This window comes from Gasterosteus aculeatus, chromosome 21 (assembly GCF_964276395.1).
Source record: "Gasterosteus aculeatus chromosome 21, fGasAcu3.hap1.1, whole genome shotgun sequence".
Taxonomy (NCBI): domain Eukaryota; kingdom Metazoa; phylum Chordata; class Actinopteri; order Perciformes; family Gasterosteidae; genus Gasterosteus; species Gasterosteus aculeatus.
In genome coordinates, this window is record NC_135708.1 from 20,286,390 (window position 1) to 20,304,195 (window position 17,806).

At 48.7% G+C, this 17,806-nt stretch overlaps 1 protein-coding gene across 2 annotated transcripts; it reads right to left on the minus strand.

Moving 5' to 3' along the window:
• Positions 1-214: 214 nt before the first annotated feature.
• Positions 215-17,543, minus strand: pld1b (phospholipase D1b). 2 transcript variants are annotated; one of them, XM_078096246.1, is made up of 26 exons: positions 17,411-17,543; positions 11,073-11,243; positions 10,835-10,998; positions 10,182-10,324; positions 9,998-10,109; positions 9,853-9,918; positions 9,710-9,768; positions 9,364-9,456; positions 8,382-8,534; positions 7,607-7,756; positions 7,155-7,238; positions 6,612-6,693; positions 6,322-6,432; positions 5,875-6,057; positions 5,561-5,780; positions 4,420-4,548; positions 4,205-4,323; positions 3,986-4,099; positions 3,773-3,883; positions 3,492-3,580; positions 3,288-3,401; positions 2,885-2,934; positions 2,446-2,580; positions 2,193-2,346; positions 1,574-1,691; positions 215-1,473 (listed from the first exon to the last, which is right to left on the minus strand). In XM_078096246.1, exons 2-26 carry the CDS (start codon positions 11,209-11,211, stop codon positions 1,249-1,251), a joined length of 3,117 nt encoding a protein of 1,038 aa, XP_077952372.1. In that variant the 5' UTR covers positions 11,212-11,243; positions 17,411-17,543; the 3' UTR covers positions 215-1,248. The 2 variants fall into 2 exon arrangements, with proteins under 2 accessions (XP_077952372.1, XP_077952373.1); XM_078096247.1 differs by lacking the exon at positions 17,411-17,543 and adding an exon at positions 13,405-14,891.
• Positions 17,544-17,806: the final 263 nt, after the last annotated feature.

Consider the following 17,806-nt stretch of genomic DNA (forward strand, 5'->3'; position numbering starts at 1 on the left):
GTAAAAAAACCCTCAAACCGGCACCGATAAACATCTTAAAGCTGTGAAAGCTAAAACTTTCCTCCTTTACAGTAAAAACTGTTCATCATGCACGAATCTGTGAGAAAACCACCAAACGAAAGAGGAGCGCAGAGCTTCATTCGGTCGTTTCCTGGTTTCCTGGAAAGGTTCTTTTGCATGCAACACTTTTACAACAAGAAAGAAGTCTGCAATATACTCGAGAAACAAATGAATGTTTATTAACGAATAAAGATTCACCCAAATTATAGTCGCTCACTCATCACCATCACGCGGAAAAGACCGACCCGTGAATCAAGACGCTTCTCCAGAGCGCCGATCACGGCGTGAAGGTCTCCGGGATGCACGGATCTGCTCTCAACAGTCGCTCCACTTTGGCACTTGTGATTTCCTGTTTGACATAAATATTAAAGCTTCAGAGACGCCCGGGGACGTCCTCGCCAAAGCCACTTTGTCTCTCTGTCGTTGCATAGTGTGGTAGCAGAGTGGGCGGAGCCTATCGCTCATCGCTTGTCCTTCTTGTAAACGCCTGCTGTGCGTCGGTACACGCGTGTCCTCTGCGTTGTCACAGCGGCACACGCGTACGTGTGATCTGGCTCAGGTGCACGCGCCGGTGCACCGCTGGCGTCCTTGAACACAGCGGACGCCATTCTGGGTGATTTTGCAGCTAGAAGCCTCTCCTCACGGAGGCCAAGTAGCTGTTGTTCAGCGAGTATTATATTTATAGTTATGTTTTCTTTTGTGTATAATCAGCTCTGGGGGCGTCATTATACATTATAGCTGAACATATATATATATTATTTTTTTATCATGTAATTATGTATAACGTATTGCAATCTGCGAAGCCAAACCGAGATGGCATCAAATCTCACAAACCGCCCCTGCGAACGGAAAGTGAGGTTTCACCCGTTTGATCATGTGACCGCTCGTGTTTGTTCCTCTGAAAGTGTATCATCATCATCATCAGTGAGGTTTTTATCTCTGCTGCGCCAAAGAAACGCTTTGTTACTTTGTGCATAAATGATTCTACTGCACAAACAAACAGTTACATATATTTTGTTGTGCAAAGGCCAGATATCGTCACATGCAGCTATCTGATGTAACTGGGAGTAAATAACGCTAAAACCGTATCTCAAAAGGTTGTTTTCAGCCGCTTTGACCTCCAAAATGGCACGAGTCGGGTTCTTTGGAACCTGCAAGCCGTCCGGATGTTGTGGTGTTGCCGAGGCCTCAGGTCCAGACCTCCATGGGCACCATGGCCTCCTTGGAGCCGATGGGGGGCAGCAGGTTCTGCTCGGACAGGAACTGCAGAGGGAACTGGACCAAGAATCCGCGGATCCTCTGCAGCTCCTCGCGAGCCCGGACCGGGTCCTCCTTCTCCAGGCCCGGCTCGGCGAGGTAGCCCTCCAGCTCCAGGATGCTACGGACGTCGCTGGACGGAAGACTTCTGAAGACCTGGAGGAAGAAAGAAGAGGACCGACGGGAGCGAGAGAAGGTTTGCAAACGGGTGCAAATGTCAAAGGACCCGTCCGATGACGCGAAGAGCCAGACGCACCTTCTGGTAGATGGCAGCGTTTCGAGCGCAGGTCGACATCCAGATCTCCTTGTAGAAATGATCGCTGAGGGGATCGGACACGTCGATGGACGCGTCCGTGTTGGCACCCAAAATCATCCTGAGAGGAGGGGGGAGAGGGGTGAGGAGGGGTGAGGGAACAAAGAGGAACTCGAGTCGCTGCAGGAAGTTGCGAGTGATGTTGAGAAGCGGTCGTGATGATGAAAGTAAAGCAGCACGTTTAAGTCGACGTTTGACACGTCAGTGATTAAAACGGGTTCTGAAAGTCTGAAAGAAACAAAAGTGACCACAAACAGACACAACATAAGAGATCACGAATGACACAATACGACCGGAAAACGACACATAATTAAGACAGAATTACTACAAAAACACACAAAACAGACACACGTGTGCCACAAAGTGAAAAAAGAGACACAAAAAGTCAACAAATACTCACAAAAGGGCTGCAAAGAGACGCAAATCCACAAAACAAAAAAAAGGCACAAAATTATCTAAAGAAGAAACAAAGTGAGGAAAAGATGCACAACGACGGCATAAAGATGCGCAACACAACCGGAGGAGGAAAATAAATAAGCAAAAACAAAGTACGTTTCCGTACCTGAAGCACTCGAGGCGGAGCCGCAGGGCGTATTTGCCGGCCCGGTACTCCTGCCCGTCCATCACCCCGGTAACCGTCTCCGAGTCCTCCACGATCACCGCCACCTCGCTGTCCCTCTTTCCCAGCATGCTCCTGTCGTTGATGTTGGCCGACCCTGCAGGACCAGAAGAGGAGACCGGTGAGTCCGCCAGCAGGGGGCGCCGCGGCACCGGAGTTCAAGTACCGGTACAGGTACAAGTACAAGTACAGGTACCGATGATGACGGTGTTGTCGTCGGCGATGAGCATCTTGCTGTGCACGTAGATGAGCTCGGTGACCAGCTTCCCCTCCAGCTCGGCGTGGGTCCGCAGGCCGGCGATGGAGATGTAGTTCATCCACTGGTCGCCTACTGCAAACCGCACACATTTACACAACATCGCACAAATTTAATCTCTACAAGGGGGAAAAATAAACATTATTTATATATATATATAGAAGATCGAACACAGAGATGATGTACAAATAATAAAATAATATATACAAATAAACTAAAGCGTTTCTGCTGGGGGGATCTGGGACCTCGCCACCAGATGGCGCCACAACGAACAATTCGATTTAAGGGTCAAATACAAGCGCTCTGAAACGGCGTCACCCAGGAAACAGACGACTTCAAAAGAAAATGTCCAAAGAGTCGTGAACAGAATCCGACTCACTCTCTCTCTGCAGCTGGGAGATGATGGAGTGGTCTCCTCGGTTCATGGTCCTGCAGGGGGAGCAGAAGACGTTCCTTAAGCCTGTGTGTGTGTGTGTAATGTAATGTGTGTGTGTCTGTGTGCATGCGCGCGCATAGGGGAGCCTGTGTGTGTGTGTGTGTGTGTGTGTGAGCCTGAGTGTTTACTCAAGAATAGAGACTACACAAGGAATGTCAGCCTCAAAAGGAATGACACACACACACACACACACACACGTGTGTACAAAGGTCAAGGTGTGGCAGAAGTCTTTCTCTAATCCTTAAAGAAACAGAAGGTGGGTAAAAGGCTTCATCATCACAAACACACTCTCACACACACACACACACACACACACACACACACACACTCACACACAGACACACACCTGTAGTTGAAGTGCATGACGGCCTGGATGGCGCTGCCCCCCCCGGTGTTGATGTCTCCTTCGAAGCCCGGCAGCAGCGGCGTCACCACGTACACGCGGTACTTCTTCCCCTCCCTGCAGGCGAGAGGGAGCGACGCCGCTTAGTGATTTGAAGCTTTATTTTCATGTTTTCATGCGTGTGTGTGTGTGTGTGCGCGTGCTCACTTGTGTGCTCTGATGATGCGCTCGGCTATAGCGTCTCCTATCTTGTTGAAGACGAGTCTGTTGTCTGCACAGCTGATGAAGAACTGATTCTGAAAAACGCAAAACCACAACAACTTTACATTTGAATTTAATCCCAATTTAAGTTGAGGAGAAAAAGATTCTTCAAGTTTCACCGATTTAAAAGAATTGATTGTTTCAATGAGCACTGAAAGGAAAAGCTAATCAGCTGAAACATAGAAGGGATGATTTATCAAACGGTGCATCGGCGAGTGGAAGGAAACCTCGATGTAGACAAAGTGGCGGCTGCTCTGGATGACGTGCACGTAGGCGTTGTGGATCGACTCCTCGTGGTACTTGATGCCAGCCGACCAATCGCAGGCCGAGCGGAGGATCTGAAGGAGCAAGCGAGATAGAGAGACGCTGTTTCACCCCGTTGCATTGCATTGTGGGACACCACTCAAACGCTCTCCCGTGATGCAAAGTGCTGCACCGACCTGCACCCGGGCCGGCGTGCAGCCGGGGACCTGGTAGCGCTGCTCCGCGGCCGTGGTGTGAGACTTGGGCAGCAGGTACGGGTACGACAGGGAGCGGTACTTAGGCTTCACCAGCTGGGGGAGAAAATATAAGAACAACCGATTCCTGTCGTCTTCCACAGACCTGATTTCATCACTTCCACAGGTAAGTAGCTTAAATATCGAGTCTGCTGCTCTGACCTTGGTGAAGTTCCACCTCTGGATGAAGTGTCTGGCCACGTCCCGGGCCGCTTTCCCGTGAACCGCCGAGGAGATGTCGTGCCACGGCATCCTGGGGGTCGTGTGTCGGTCGATGAAATCTACAGCGGGGGAAACGCCAGAGGGGAAGTAAGAAAAGAAATGGCTCGCTCGCCACTTGGAAGGACCGGGGGCGGCGGCGGCGGCGGCGTCCTGACCTGCAAAGGGTTTTTCCAGCTGGATCCAGTCCTTGTACACAAAGTTGCAGTAGTCCTTCCCGTGCCAGAAGCGCGCGTTTCCCAGCAGCGGCCCGACGTCGGTCTGCAAGCTGCACGTCGAGTGGCTTCCTAAACAAAACAGCGACGTGATGAAACCTCAGCCTCAAACCTCAGCCTCAAACCTCGGCCTCTAAAAGCTACTGGCTTCAAACTAAAGCCACGAGAAGTCGAGTCATGTTCTCATAGATCACTGAACCCCAGAGGAGGGATGCACACTGCACACACACCTCAAACGTTGTTTGAATTATTTCACATATCTGAAATACATGAAAACAAACAATGTGAGGAAATGAAAAGCAATCAGCTGTTGGTTCAAAGTTATTACAACCTCATTTGTTGACAGTTTTAAATAGCGATTGATAAATAACTTGTTTACTCCAGCAGAGAAGGATACTTCTGTTTAAGACTTTTTATTGTCTTTTACACTTGCAAATCAGTATTTAACAGATTTTGTGTGTTCGATCACCTTAATGCCTCCAAGCTTTGGTCCATCAACTCAATTTGTTGATGTTTCTGTCGTTAAAATCAGTCACAAAGTTCTAATAGTCCCAAATAATAATTCCCTCTAAATGAAGTAAAAGATCCAGCGACTGAAGCTGCACCGTAGAAACCTAAATGTTCTCCAAAGACACAAAGGGACCAAAAGGTCGTTTCAATCCAGATCAAAAAAACACAGCACAGCAGTCGGATGGGGGGCAGGTGGGGGGCTGGATGGAGGGCTGGGTGGGGGTCGGATGGGGGGTTGGATGGGGGGCTGTATAGGGGGGCTCACCGGCCCGGCGCCAGCCCGGCGGGGCACCCGTCCTGGTCTCGGGGACCAGCGCGCGCTGGCTGGTGAAGCTGCTGGACCAACCTGACACAGACACAGAGAGACGGAACACGCCGCCGTCTACCCGTGAGGCCTAAAGAGCCGCCGCGGCTTCACAACGCTCGCCGCTCAACGACGAACATTAAGGGACAAGGTACAAGAAGATGTTCTGATTCTGTGGTCCACCACCAGACTCCATTCACACAAACAGGCTCCACCTCTCAGAACACAGCGGTGGCCTTTATAACATGAACTGGATACACATGCACTCACTCTCGGCCTCCTCCAGCTTGCTGTCGCTGTCAGCGTGGGCCAGTCCGTGTTTCTGCAGGTGTTTCCTGATGCTGAACCTGCTCCTCCTCGTCCTCCCCTGACCCTTCAGCCTGGGCTGGTCCACCGAGTCCGTCACCGTGAAGATGCCTCTCCCGTTGCCCTGGGCGACGGCGGCGTCGCTGTTAGCCGGGGCGGCCGTCCCAGAGGAGCCGTCTTCCCCCTGAGAATAACGTCAACACGTCGGCGTGTAAAACGAATCAAATGAGGGCTGCTGGTGTCGATTTGACTGATTAAAAAGGTGAAGAACGAGCGACCTGCTCCGGGTTCGTGAGGGTGACGCTCCCCACGTCCGTCAGCCGGTGCTCCCGGTCGTCCCAGCGACCGTACGCCAGGTCGATCCCGCCCACGAAGGCCACCGATTGGTCGACGACGATGATCTTCTCGTGATGCGCCCACAGGTAGACGGCGGAGGAGACGTGGTCGGGGTGACGCATCACCTTCGGGGGGGGGAGTAAAAAAATAATTAAATGCAAGAACTCAAGACAGAACTGCAGTTCCTCAAATGGCCACTCGAGGCTCCGTAAACGAGTCGAGCAGAAAGAATTCACTTATTCATTTAATGAATCATTTATTACAATAAAGAAAGAACTGTAGGAATTTAATGAATAATGTAATATAATGAATAAAGAAATAGAGGAATGAAAACTGCATTTTAATACAAAGAATAAATAAAACAGATAACACAGGAAACATGGACCGGCCTTGATGTTGGGGTGAAGGGTCAGCAGCGTTCTCTTGCTGTATCCCGAGTTGATGCCCAGCGCCAACTCCACCTCCTTGTACAGCATCACAAAGATCCGCACGCCTTGTTGCTACGGAAACAACGACGGACACACATTCATTATTTCATACGTTTAAATAAGTAATTTAAAAAATGAGTAGCGTGACAAATAAATAGATAAATATTTTTTTTCATTCTCAAATTAACCTTCACATTTATTTGAAAATAGAAGTTTTTAGTTGTCATTTGTCTCCGTGGCTTCCTGCTCACCGCTTTGCGTTTCAGGACGCAGTCCAGGCGCCAGCGGTTGCCCTCGACAACCGGCCTCTTCAGGAAGATCTCCGGACTCAACCTGTGCAGCGACGCAGACACATTACATTGTTGGATTCTTGAGTACAGTTTAATGGCAGTACTTTCTACCAATAGTACTACAGTACATTGTAGAGTATACAGAATGTGATGGGGTTTTTTTTATCCTAACAGTCTTTGCACTACTACCATTTACTCAGGAGTACTTCTTACAATACTTTAGATACTGTAAAGCCCTTACAGACACACACATTTCAATACTACGTGTGTGTGTGTGTGTGTGTGTGTGTTTGTGATCTAAGCACTTGCAACTTATAAACTGGTTATACAAATGAAGCATTTAAAAGGGTTACATATCATCTTCCCATTACATGAGTAACAGTAGTCAGAGACTCTGTAACAGATCTGTTTGCACTTGGCGGTCACCTCTTGGGGAGGTTTTCACCGCACTGAGAGACACACACCTTCAGACCACACAACACGCACAAACATACACACACGTACCACCAGTCTGTGATGAAGATTTCTTCCTTGGCTTCTTCAAGAGCATCAGCCACGTCCTCCATGTACGTTTGTCCATTCACATACCTGTAGAGGACACACACACACACACACACACCATTAGACAGAAAGAACAACACAAACAAACCCTCCCATCAATATGCATTTAACGCACACACAGTGTGTGCGTCTCACAGGCAGTATAGTGTTTCCCATCAGGGAGACAGGTGAGGCTCACTTTCCCTCGCTTTGTGTCAGGTTACTCCAGCGAGACACACACACACACACACACACACACACACACACACTTGTCTAGACTTTGTCATCAACATCTGGCCACTAATGCAGATAAAGAGTCCGCTGAGACCGAAAGGTGAACTTGTTTCCCTTAATCTTTAAAAAAAAAAAGGGGCGGGGGGGGGGGGGGGGGGTGTCCGGCTGGTTGCCGTGGTTACCATTTGGCGGGGATGTTGACCTCCTCCCTGGCGAAGGAGCCGAAGCGGTGGTCCTTGAGGAAGGCGGCGCCGTGCTTGTGGACGAAGCCCTCGATGGCCTGACCCCACCAGCGGGCGTGTCTGTAGCTGCTGCACTTCAGCACCAGCGACCTGGAGACACACACACACACACACACACACACACACACACACACACACACACACACACACACACACAGACTTAGAAAGAAAAGGGGGCTCCTTGTGTGTCGCTGATTTCCTGTCCGATGTCCGTCACACTGAAGAACGGGTGTTGGTCAGTGGAATAAAGTGACACTGATGGAATTTCTTTCCCAAATGTCCTGTATGAGGAGTTCAGGGACTGTTGGAAATTGGGGAATCTCATGGTAAAGCCTGTTGTTTGTTGGGTTCGGGGGCTTAATAGAGCTAAAGGAAGTTGGTAAAGGTTCAACATGGATCCTTCGTCACCATATAGATCAATGAGTTTATTCTCTTATTTTTGTAATATTTTGTAATATGTAAATTAATAAGAAAATGTACATCCAAAAATATATATCTACACTTATATCTTTAAAAAAACAGTAATATCCAGCAAACAACAAAATCTGAAGGAGCAGATAAAAAAATGCTTCAAGTCAAGTTCTACCATCCAAAGCCAAACGATTCATCAGAATAAACGTCGTGAACATCCTTCACGTGTCTCTCTTGTCTTTTGTCTCTTATTAGACCAGCTCAGATGGGCTCCTGTAGTCACACAGGTACGTCTCCCACACACCTGGACAGGCTGTCGATGCGGACACCGTGTTTGGTCTCCGTGTCTTTGGAGTCCATCTTGATGCTGAACTCTTTGTCGAAGAGCATCACAAAGGAGACGGCGCCCGAGTCGGGCTTCATGTAGAGCAGGAACGAGTCCTTCACCACCAGCCACCTATTTATATAGTTACATAAGTTTTGTGTGTAAATATACAAACAGAGAGGAATGGTCACGCATATTTGAGTAAAATGCTACTGTAGATCCATGGATCTCGTGATCTACAGTGGAGATCCATGGATCTCGTGATCTACAGTGGAGATCCATGGATCTCGTGATCTAAAGTGGAGATCCATGGATCTCGTGATCTAAAGTGGAGATCCATGGATCTCGTGATCTAAAGTGGAGATCCATGGATCTCGTGATCTAAAGTGGAGATCCATGGATCTCGTGATCTAAAGTGGAGATCCATGGATCTCGTGATCTAAAGTGGAGATCCATGGATCTCGTGATCTAAAGTGGAGATCCATGGATCTCGTGATCTAAAGTGGAGATCCATGGATCTCGTGATCTAAAGTGGAGATCCATGGATCTCGTGATCTAAAGTGGAGATCCATGGATCTCGTGATCTGAAGTGGAGATCCATGGATCTCGTGATCTAAAGTGGAGATCCATGGATCTCGTGATCTAAAGTGGAGATCCATAGATCTCGTGATCTAAAGTGGAGATCCATAGATCTCGTGATCTAAAGTGGAGATCCATGGATCTTGTGATCTGAAGTGGAGATCCATGGATCTCGTGATCTGAAGTGGAGATCCATAGATCTCGTGATCTGAAGTGGAGATCCATGGATCTTGTGATCTGAAGTGGAGATCCATGGATCTCGTGATCTGAAGTGGAGATCCATAGATCTCGTGATCTGAAGTGGAGATCCATGGATCTTGTGATCTGAAGTGGAGATCCATGGATCTTGTGATCTGAAGTGGAGATCCATAGATCTTCTCACCGTTTGGACCAGCGGTAACACATTCTGCTTCGACCACAGCAGTTCAATCCGGGGATCCGATGGCCTCCGGATCTCTTCAGCACCATTCCTTCTCTGAAAGACAAAGCTCCCATGAACCCCACAGAAAGGCTTATATTATATTACATTACAGAATAAAGGACATTAGTCCATTTGTGTTTATCAAGGGTTGAAAGAAACTTCATTCATATAAATGTTTGAATAGAAGAAGGATGTTTATCTTTGTTCTTTTCTATTTATTGGCATCGTTTGCTCATATAATATAATTTATAAACTGTACAAACACTATTTTTTTATAGGTTTTTAAAGATGACTGAGATGTTCTTACAGGCCCTTCGGTCCCAGGTCGTGGATAAAGGACAGCTGGCTGATATCGATGAACTCCATCTGAAAGGCAGAAACAAATGTTCCCACGTTGCTGCACGTGAATCATCTTTCTGACCGACCGCTCCGATGTGAACATCACCGGACCGTTGCGTGGTAGTTCCTGTACATCGGCATCTTCAGCAGGTTGTTCAAGTAATCCTCCAGTTGTTTCTGCAAACGCGAGACAAACATCAGCCGGGAAACAAAGGCAGAAGGTGATGGAGGTCGGACGGGTGGAGGAGGTCCTTACCCGTCGACTGGAGACCTGGCCGTCTCTCTCCAGCTCGTCTCCTCCTCCTCTGGGCAGGTTGGGGATTGGTTTCACCTCGCTCCTCGCCGCCGACAGCCTCCTCACCGTGTGGCTGCAGAGGGAGAGAGAGGTTGAAGCCGAGGGTTCGAGTGAGCTCCAACCTGAGAAGAACGACCTGGGTCACCTTCTCGTGGGCAGCGGCAGCTTCATGAAGGTCTTGTAGGTCCTCAGCTCCCTGTGGAGCTCCATAAAGTGCTTCTCCTTCTTCTTCACCAGCCAGGTGAACTCGCCGTGTTTCATCTCGATGTTAAACACCGCCGGCAGTGACTGAGCGGAGGGTCAGAGGTCAGAGGGAGACAATCGACGTCTTACATTGAACAAACAGATGTAATATTATAATATAAATACACTACGATTTAAAATGCAAAACGTGAATTATTTCATGCAGTCGGCACAGTTGGATTTGTTTCTGTTCCTTTAACTTCAACCTCATGAAACCCCTGAGCTAACAGCTAACAGCTAACAGCTAACGTTAACCGAGGTTCCATTGAGTTACATGGTGACGCGTTCAAGTTTGTTCTGTGAACATAAGTACTCGGAAAACGTGAATTTTAAAGTCCTTGTAAGATTTAGTTTTGCTGATAAATTCAAATAAATCCAAATGGATATTAGATATTTATCGCAATATTCAATTTCCTAAATGTAGCTCTAAGCAGCTAAAAAAACAAAGAATAACACTAATAAATACTAAATTGAGGACAGCAGCCTGACTTGACCTGTGACCCCCCCAAAGAGTTTTACATTAAGAACCCAGAACCAAGACGGCGGACGCGGCACCTTGTTGACGCTCCTCTGCGCCGTCACGTTGAAGCGGTCCTGGTTCTTGGTGAAGCGCTCCACCTCCAGGAACTTGGCCGTGACCGGCGAGGACAGGAAGACGTTGGCCTCGGCCTCCTTGAAAGCCACCATGTGGTAGACGGCCGTGAAGGGAAGGCGCTCGGCTGCGGGACGCACAAAGACAGGTGTCAGGTGGGGGGGGTGGGGTAGAGTGAACGGTGGGGGTGTACCCGCTCACCTGAGCCGTGGGCGTCGGTCGTGTCGTACTCGCCGTCTTCCAGGTCGAGCTCGCGGCTGTCCAGCGTCTCCATGATGCCGGTCAAGTCGTTGGCGACCAGCTGCAGCGTGCTGGAGGTCGGCTCGCTCTGCCGCAGCATGGCTAGCACTCAGTCCGGAGCCCGGGGCTCACCTGGAGGCACAGGTGAGGGGGAGGAGACGGGATGAATAATGTAACCCCGGGCCGAGGATCCCCCCGGTTCCCCCGGCCCGGGACGGGACATCCGATCCCTTTCCGATCGGACCCAGCGGAAGAGCAGCAGAGGCGCTGGATCTAAACCCGCTTCTGATAATCAATCATCATCAACCAAGACGCCGCGGCTCCCCACGCGCTTGTGTCCGCGTTCGCTTGCAGCGCTGCAGGCCGACGTCTGGTTGGTTCCATGGAGAATAATCAACACCCTCTGGTTGGTTTAGTCAGATTTAAAGGTCAGACTGACGCTTTTCATGCGACACGAGGACGCTGCTCTAATTATTCAAACTGAAGATCGCATTAAACATCTGAAATAAGGTGAAAACAGCGGAGACGAGAAGTCTCTCGCACAAGGTGACTAAACTCCTCTCGTCTATTATTCTGGTTTATCCTGTTGCACAATCAGGGAAGTTGGCTTCTGTCGATTTCGTTGAGTTGAGCTGTGGTTCGTCTGAGGACGGTTTGCTTTCACTTCCTCGTCCAGTCGACCTCAGAGGCCAAAGTACAGTTAATATTGTGGTTTAAAGGCTGCTTAGTTCTGTAATAAATGACATTTCTGGTTACAATTTGCACTTGAAACGATAAAGGATGTAATTTAGTAGTTTGCCCTGCATCATTTACCTCAATTGGACAATAAAGCTTAAGATAAGGGTGGAGCCTGTGACTTTAGTTGGAGCAAAATGTCCAAATGATCCAGTTCCCTTCTCAGGGGATTTGATCTTTATATGAGAAAAGTGTCTCCTGATGTTCCGTCACCTGGTGACCAGCCGCAGAAGACCTGAGCCTTAAAAGGGTGATCAAATCAAGCTACAACAATATCTCATATTTTAGAAATGAATATGAAATAACATCGACCTACGTCGGCTTCGCCCTTCAGCTCAGGTAGCGTTTCTCTCTGCAAACAAACTAAATGCAAACGCAGCGACCTTTACTGTACTCGCATGATGCTGCAGAGCTATTTGGTTACATGCACACAGACAGACACACACAGACAGACAGACGCACTCAGACCGGAGTATGCAAACCTCCCGCCGCGTTAAGGAGAAGCGTGTCAGTGTGGAAATGTGTGTGAAAACGAGGTGTCTGCAGAGGTGGAGCAAAGAAGAAAACAAGCAGAGAAGCAGCAGGATTAAAGATGGAGGAGTGAAAGGAGGCAGAGAGTCAAACAAAGCCGTCTGAGGATGAAAATCACCTCCACAAGCCAGAGATCACAGAGCCGACATGAACCGCTGTGTGGTGGTGAAGGAAGACCGGACAGAGCTGCACGGTTATTGATCACTCTGGTAACAAACAGCATCCGTCACCCGTTTCAACCAAGACCACAATATGTTATATTATTTTAGCATCGTTTCCGAACCCGAACAACCTGAATCTCTCCTTGAGGACAGATGAATGGATGAATGGATGAATCTATGTGACTCAAACAAAGGGGGGAATCGAGCGGGTCGCTGTGGACCTTAGAAATAACAAATATAACAATTAACAAATCACAACAATATATTTTAAGATGATTAATCGTCCGCGTCATACCGGCCCAGTGGGCACTCACAATAATTGGGTACAGTTTGGAGCATCGCCCCCCCCCCCCCGACCCCCCCGGTCCCCCCAAAGAGCATCACTCGCCAGCCAGGTGGCCGGCGGCCGAGTCCACACACACACACACAGACACACACACAAACACACACACACGCGCACTTAGAATTTGGTGATCAATGAGGAGGATTCATTCAGTCTGCTGGTTCCTGCTTCTCAAATGAGAACTAGTTTGGTCACACAAAGAAAAGAGTCGGATAGGATCTCGCTGTGAAGTACCAGGACCCCTTAAGCTTTTCCTTTGAACGCGCTGTTGTGTGTTTTCCTGACCCGTGGTTATCAATGTCGGTGTCACGCTTAAAGGAAATGAAGACGACACTCTGACGACTTCACATCTAACACACTTAAAGAAAAACTTAAGGATCATTTAAATAAAAGTTGACGGACAAAAAAAAAAAAAAAAAAGAGATTCAGGCTGAATCCTGAATGCACAAATACACAACTAACACACATCTAACACACTACAAACACACAACTAACAGCAGCTCTACGGGACGCTTCCACTGACCTGAGCCCGCGCAGGGTGGAGGAAGCACATCATCACCATCTTCATCACTTCCCTCAACTGTCCGTCAAACAGACTGAAAAACAAAGCCAGAAGCCGCCGCTCTTCCTCCTCTTTCTTCCTCCTCCTCCTCTGCAGTGTCTTTGCGCACACACACACACACACACACACACACACACATCCAGAGACACGCACATACATTGTGCGGGACCCGACAGAAGGGCTGGGAGGTCGGGACACAGGGGGGACAGCCAATCAGAGTAAAGAAAGAAAGGGAAAGGGGCGGGACTTTCTGTTTGAAGTACCGATCGTGTCGAAGAGGCTTTGGGCCACTATAAGAAAGATCAACTTTTCCACCACGGTCCTTCATTCTGAGTTTGGATCGGCAGGAAATGTGCTGAGGATTGATTCCATGTTTAGTTAGTTTAGTAATGTTCAGCTGGTTTCCCCACCTGAGTTAAGCAGACCGGCATGACTCGTTGTTGACATTCCAGAGGAGGACCGAGACACACACACACACACACACACACACACACACACACACACACACACACACGAGCTCACACAACATTAAGGGAAGACGGGTGTGACGACGAGAAGACGGATTGCTTAAACTGACTCTTTTCTCCATGGAGTCTGGTGGGCGTCAGAGTCCCCGAGGCCTGAAATGACCCACTCGTACCCTAAAGCCGCCTCCTCCCTCCGCTTCCTCCTCTCAAGGGAATCATTTATATCCTCAAATTAACACGGATGTGTTCAGCAGGTGCAATGTCTGAAAGGTCCAGCATCTTAGCTTAGCGTGTCAGCACGCTGATGTTTTTGGACCGACAGTGCTGCTGCTGATGTTTAGCGTGTTGGTGTTGCGTGTCCATGGACACAGAGCACGTGTCACGCGTTGGAAGCCGACACGTCAGGCTGCTCATGAGTTGTTCTTCACCTTCTTATTGTCTCTGCTTCTTCCACTCGTTGCACAGCAGCACTTTGCCTTTGCATGATTCAAATGGAAGTTATCAAGCAGCGGGATCAGAACGCATTCAAATCTCCACAGAAAAATACTGAAGCGTCTGTCACACAGGGTCATGTTGCAAACATCCGCGTGGGAAAGAAATGAGTCACGATCACAAAGCGACTCAAATGTACCTCAAACATTTCGGAGCAGAAACTCGGGTGAGTCAATTAAGGCTCAATTGAACCTTGTTAAACACAGCGCCGCCTGGTGGTCACCTCTGTCCCTGCACGCACCGTTTCCTACACACGCTGGGATGCACACAGACGGATATCTAGAGAGATTATTTAGGAATTCTAGTGGTGGAAAATAGGAAACACTCCTTTACGGGGCCTTGGCAGAAAAATCACGACTGTGAAAATGGAGAAAAAAAAAACAAGAGACTAAAATATGACCCCAAAAAGAGACACAAATGAGGTCGGAGGTTACCCAGAAGCCTTTGCTCCATCGGGACCTTTCACTGACTTTAGGAAGCGGCTTGTTGCTTAATCAGATGATCGTGATCTCCTGCTTCCACCAGTCGAACAAGTGGCCCCACAGTGCTCTGCTTACCGAGACGTTTCAGGCAGGCGGGGGACGCTCCCTCCATCACGAGGACGCTCAAATACCACGGCGACAAGTTCTCAATCAATCAATCAGCTTCCTTCAACCTGCCGGCTGCTCGCTGACTCTACGACTCCACTGAACTTCTGAAGAAAGGAAACGGACGGCGTGCTGGACATGAAGGAGTGTGTCGGCTCTGTGTGTGTGTGTGTGTGTGTGTGTGTGTGTGTGTGTGTGTGTGTGTGTGTGTGTGTGTGTGTGTCTTCAGATAGTTCATCGATCTCGACAGCAACAGATAATCTGTTCAAGTCACTTTGTGTCGTCTCACGCTGACGTTCAGCCGCTTCCCTCTTCACCCGGAGACGTTTCGTGTTGACTCTCGTTGGTGTGTGTCATGAAATGTCACTGCTGGTTGGAAGCTGCACACACACACACGCACACACACACACCTACAAAGTCAATTAAGCACTCCCTGCCTGTGTGTTTGCTGGAGGAGTGATTATCAGAGTATAGGAATCACACACACACACACACACACACACACACACACACACACACTTTGCCCGATTTAATTCATGACAATACAAAAGAGAGAAATGACTCACACTTGAGTCTAGAAGAGCAGGTTCTTCCAAAACCAAACACACACGGACACACACACACACACACACGGACACACACACACACACACACACACACACGCGGACGGACACGCCCCTGCACTCACGCGCAGATCAAACAGATAAAGGAAGCACATCCGCTCTTTCTTCAGACGGGCGACTTGTTGCTCCACATCGTTTCCACACAGAAAACGTACAAAAGAAAAGAAAAAGAAAGGAAGCGGCTTCCTGCACTGCGAGAGGACGCACCAAACTACGACTCCCATGGTGCAACGCAGGAAGGCTCAAAAGCGCTGCGGTTTGTGGTCGTTTTGACATATTAGGAGTGTCTTTGTAGCCAGGTTGTGTGTCTGATCGCTCTGCAGCCAAACGTGTCTTCTGTTGGTTTTACATTTATTTCTTATTGTTATTGTGTCGACCCCTGACCCCTGACCCCTGTAGGCCCGGTCAGCTAGCAGCGGTTGAAGATTACGCTTTGTGAAAAAACACAAAAAACTGCTGAAAACATTTAGCAACTTCATTCAGGTCAACTTGTGGCAACGTCGGAAGATTCAGCAACGATGGCGACATGAGGACAACGTGCAGAAGGGCTGTGACTGACAGCGGCCTCCTGGGCGAAAGTCACCCTTACGTACACACTCATCTGTCACGCGGGTTTGACACAGGTTGCGTTACTTCTTTGCGGCTCCTGGCGGAGCTTTAAAGTGAGTTCCGAAGCATTCGGGGAGGTGGAGGAGACCCAAGACGGAGCTAAAAGAGAGAGACTACAGGACTTCCAATGAATCTTCATGTCACGACTGGATGGGGATGTGAAGTTTAATACATCACCTGAAAAGGTTGATCAAGTGTCAAAAACATTGTTTAACTGTAATCGAGAGCGGAGGAGGAAAACTCTCCTCTACGCCGCCGACTGTCATTAATTGTGGAATGCAGCGAGATTTGAAAACAAGAAAAGCTCCATTCCTGAGCGGCACAATCCGTCATTGTTTGGCCTCTTTAACTTTAACTCACCGAGCAACAAACCGCCTTGCGGACGCGGACGCGCCGCCACACAAACAGCGTTTAATGAAATAAAAGAGAAATAAGTCACCGGACCTGCTGTGTCGTGACGAGGACGACTAATTCTCGTCTGCTGGGTCACAAATACAAACATAAAGAATAGTTTAGTCGCTCCGACATATTGCAGTTTAATCTCCAAACATCTCCAAAGTTGCACAAATGAAGGCAAAGCGTCTCCATGGCAACGACAGAATCGGATGCGAAATTGCTCACGTGGGTCTTAGAGCTTTGAAGATGTGACGATAAAGTGACTCTTCAGACGCTACAAACACCCACAAGTTTAAACAAGAAGGAAGAAAAACACTTTTTTGACACTTCAACCTTCTTCATCAGATTATTAATTAGTCGATTTAATCGACGGGCATCGGACTCCCTTCGACGAGAGGAGCGAGGGAAGATATCAGGTCCGACCCGTTCCGGTCCTCCGGGTCCGAACCCGCCCCCGGGCCAGGGTTTGCCCCCCCCCCCCCCCCCCCCGCCCCCTCCCGGATCTCCGAGTCAACACCGCGCCGGAATGCGATGCCGCGGACACTGCAGAGAGACGGATGCTTACGTGCCCGAAATATAAAAGAGAGACAGAGACGGAGAGACAGAGACGGAGAGACAGACGCGTCGCCGCTGCGCTCCTTGCGCGCGGACTTTACGCGCAGACGGCCGCGCTAATTGGCACCGCACGAGCCAACTTCGCCAAACGCCGAGACGGTTAAATGCGCCCAGAAGCGCGCGCACGCTGAGCCGCGCAGGGCGAACTGCGACGCGACGCGTCTGTTTGGCTTCTTACCTGCTCGCGTGAAGTGAAGCGACAGCAGCCGCTGGTGTGAGTGACTGGAGGAGCTGCGGGACGCCAGCACACCCGCCACGTGCGTCAAGTCCCGGCAATCAGCAGCGGAACCACTTTCAAAGTAAAACCCTGGGAAAAGGAAGTTGGACATAATGATCATTTTGATGGCAATAACAATAGTAACAGTAATAATATATATTTATAGTAATACTTATACTAATACTAATAATATAAATATTATTCAACTATTAATTATTAATATAATACTTTAATGATAATAATTTATTATTATACTCTTATTTTGGTCTCTTATGTAGACCAAAAACAAAGATAGTAATTTTTGGAATTATAAAAAATTATAAATAAAAATGTTATCACTTGTGCACTGCTGTCTTG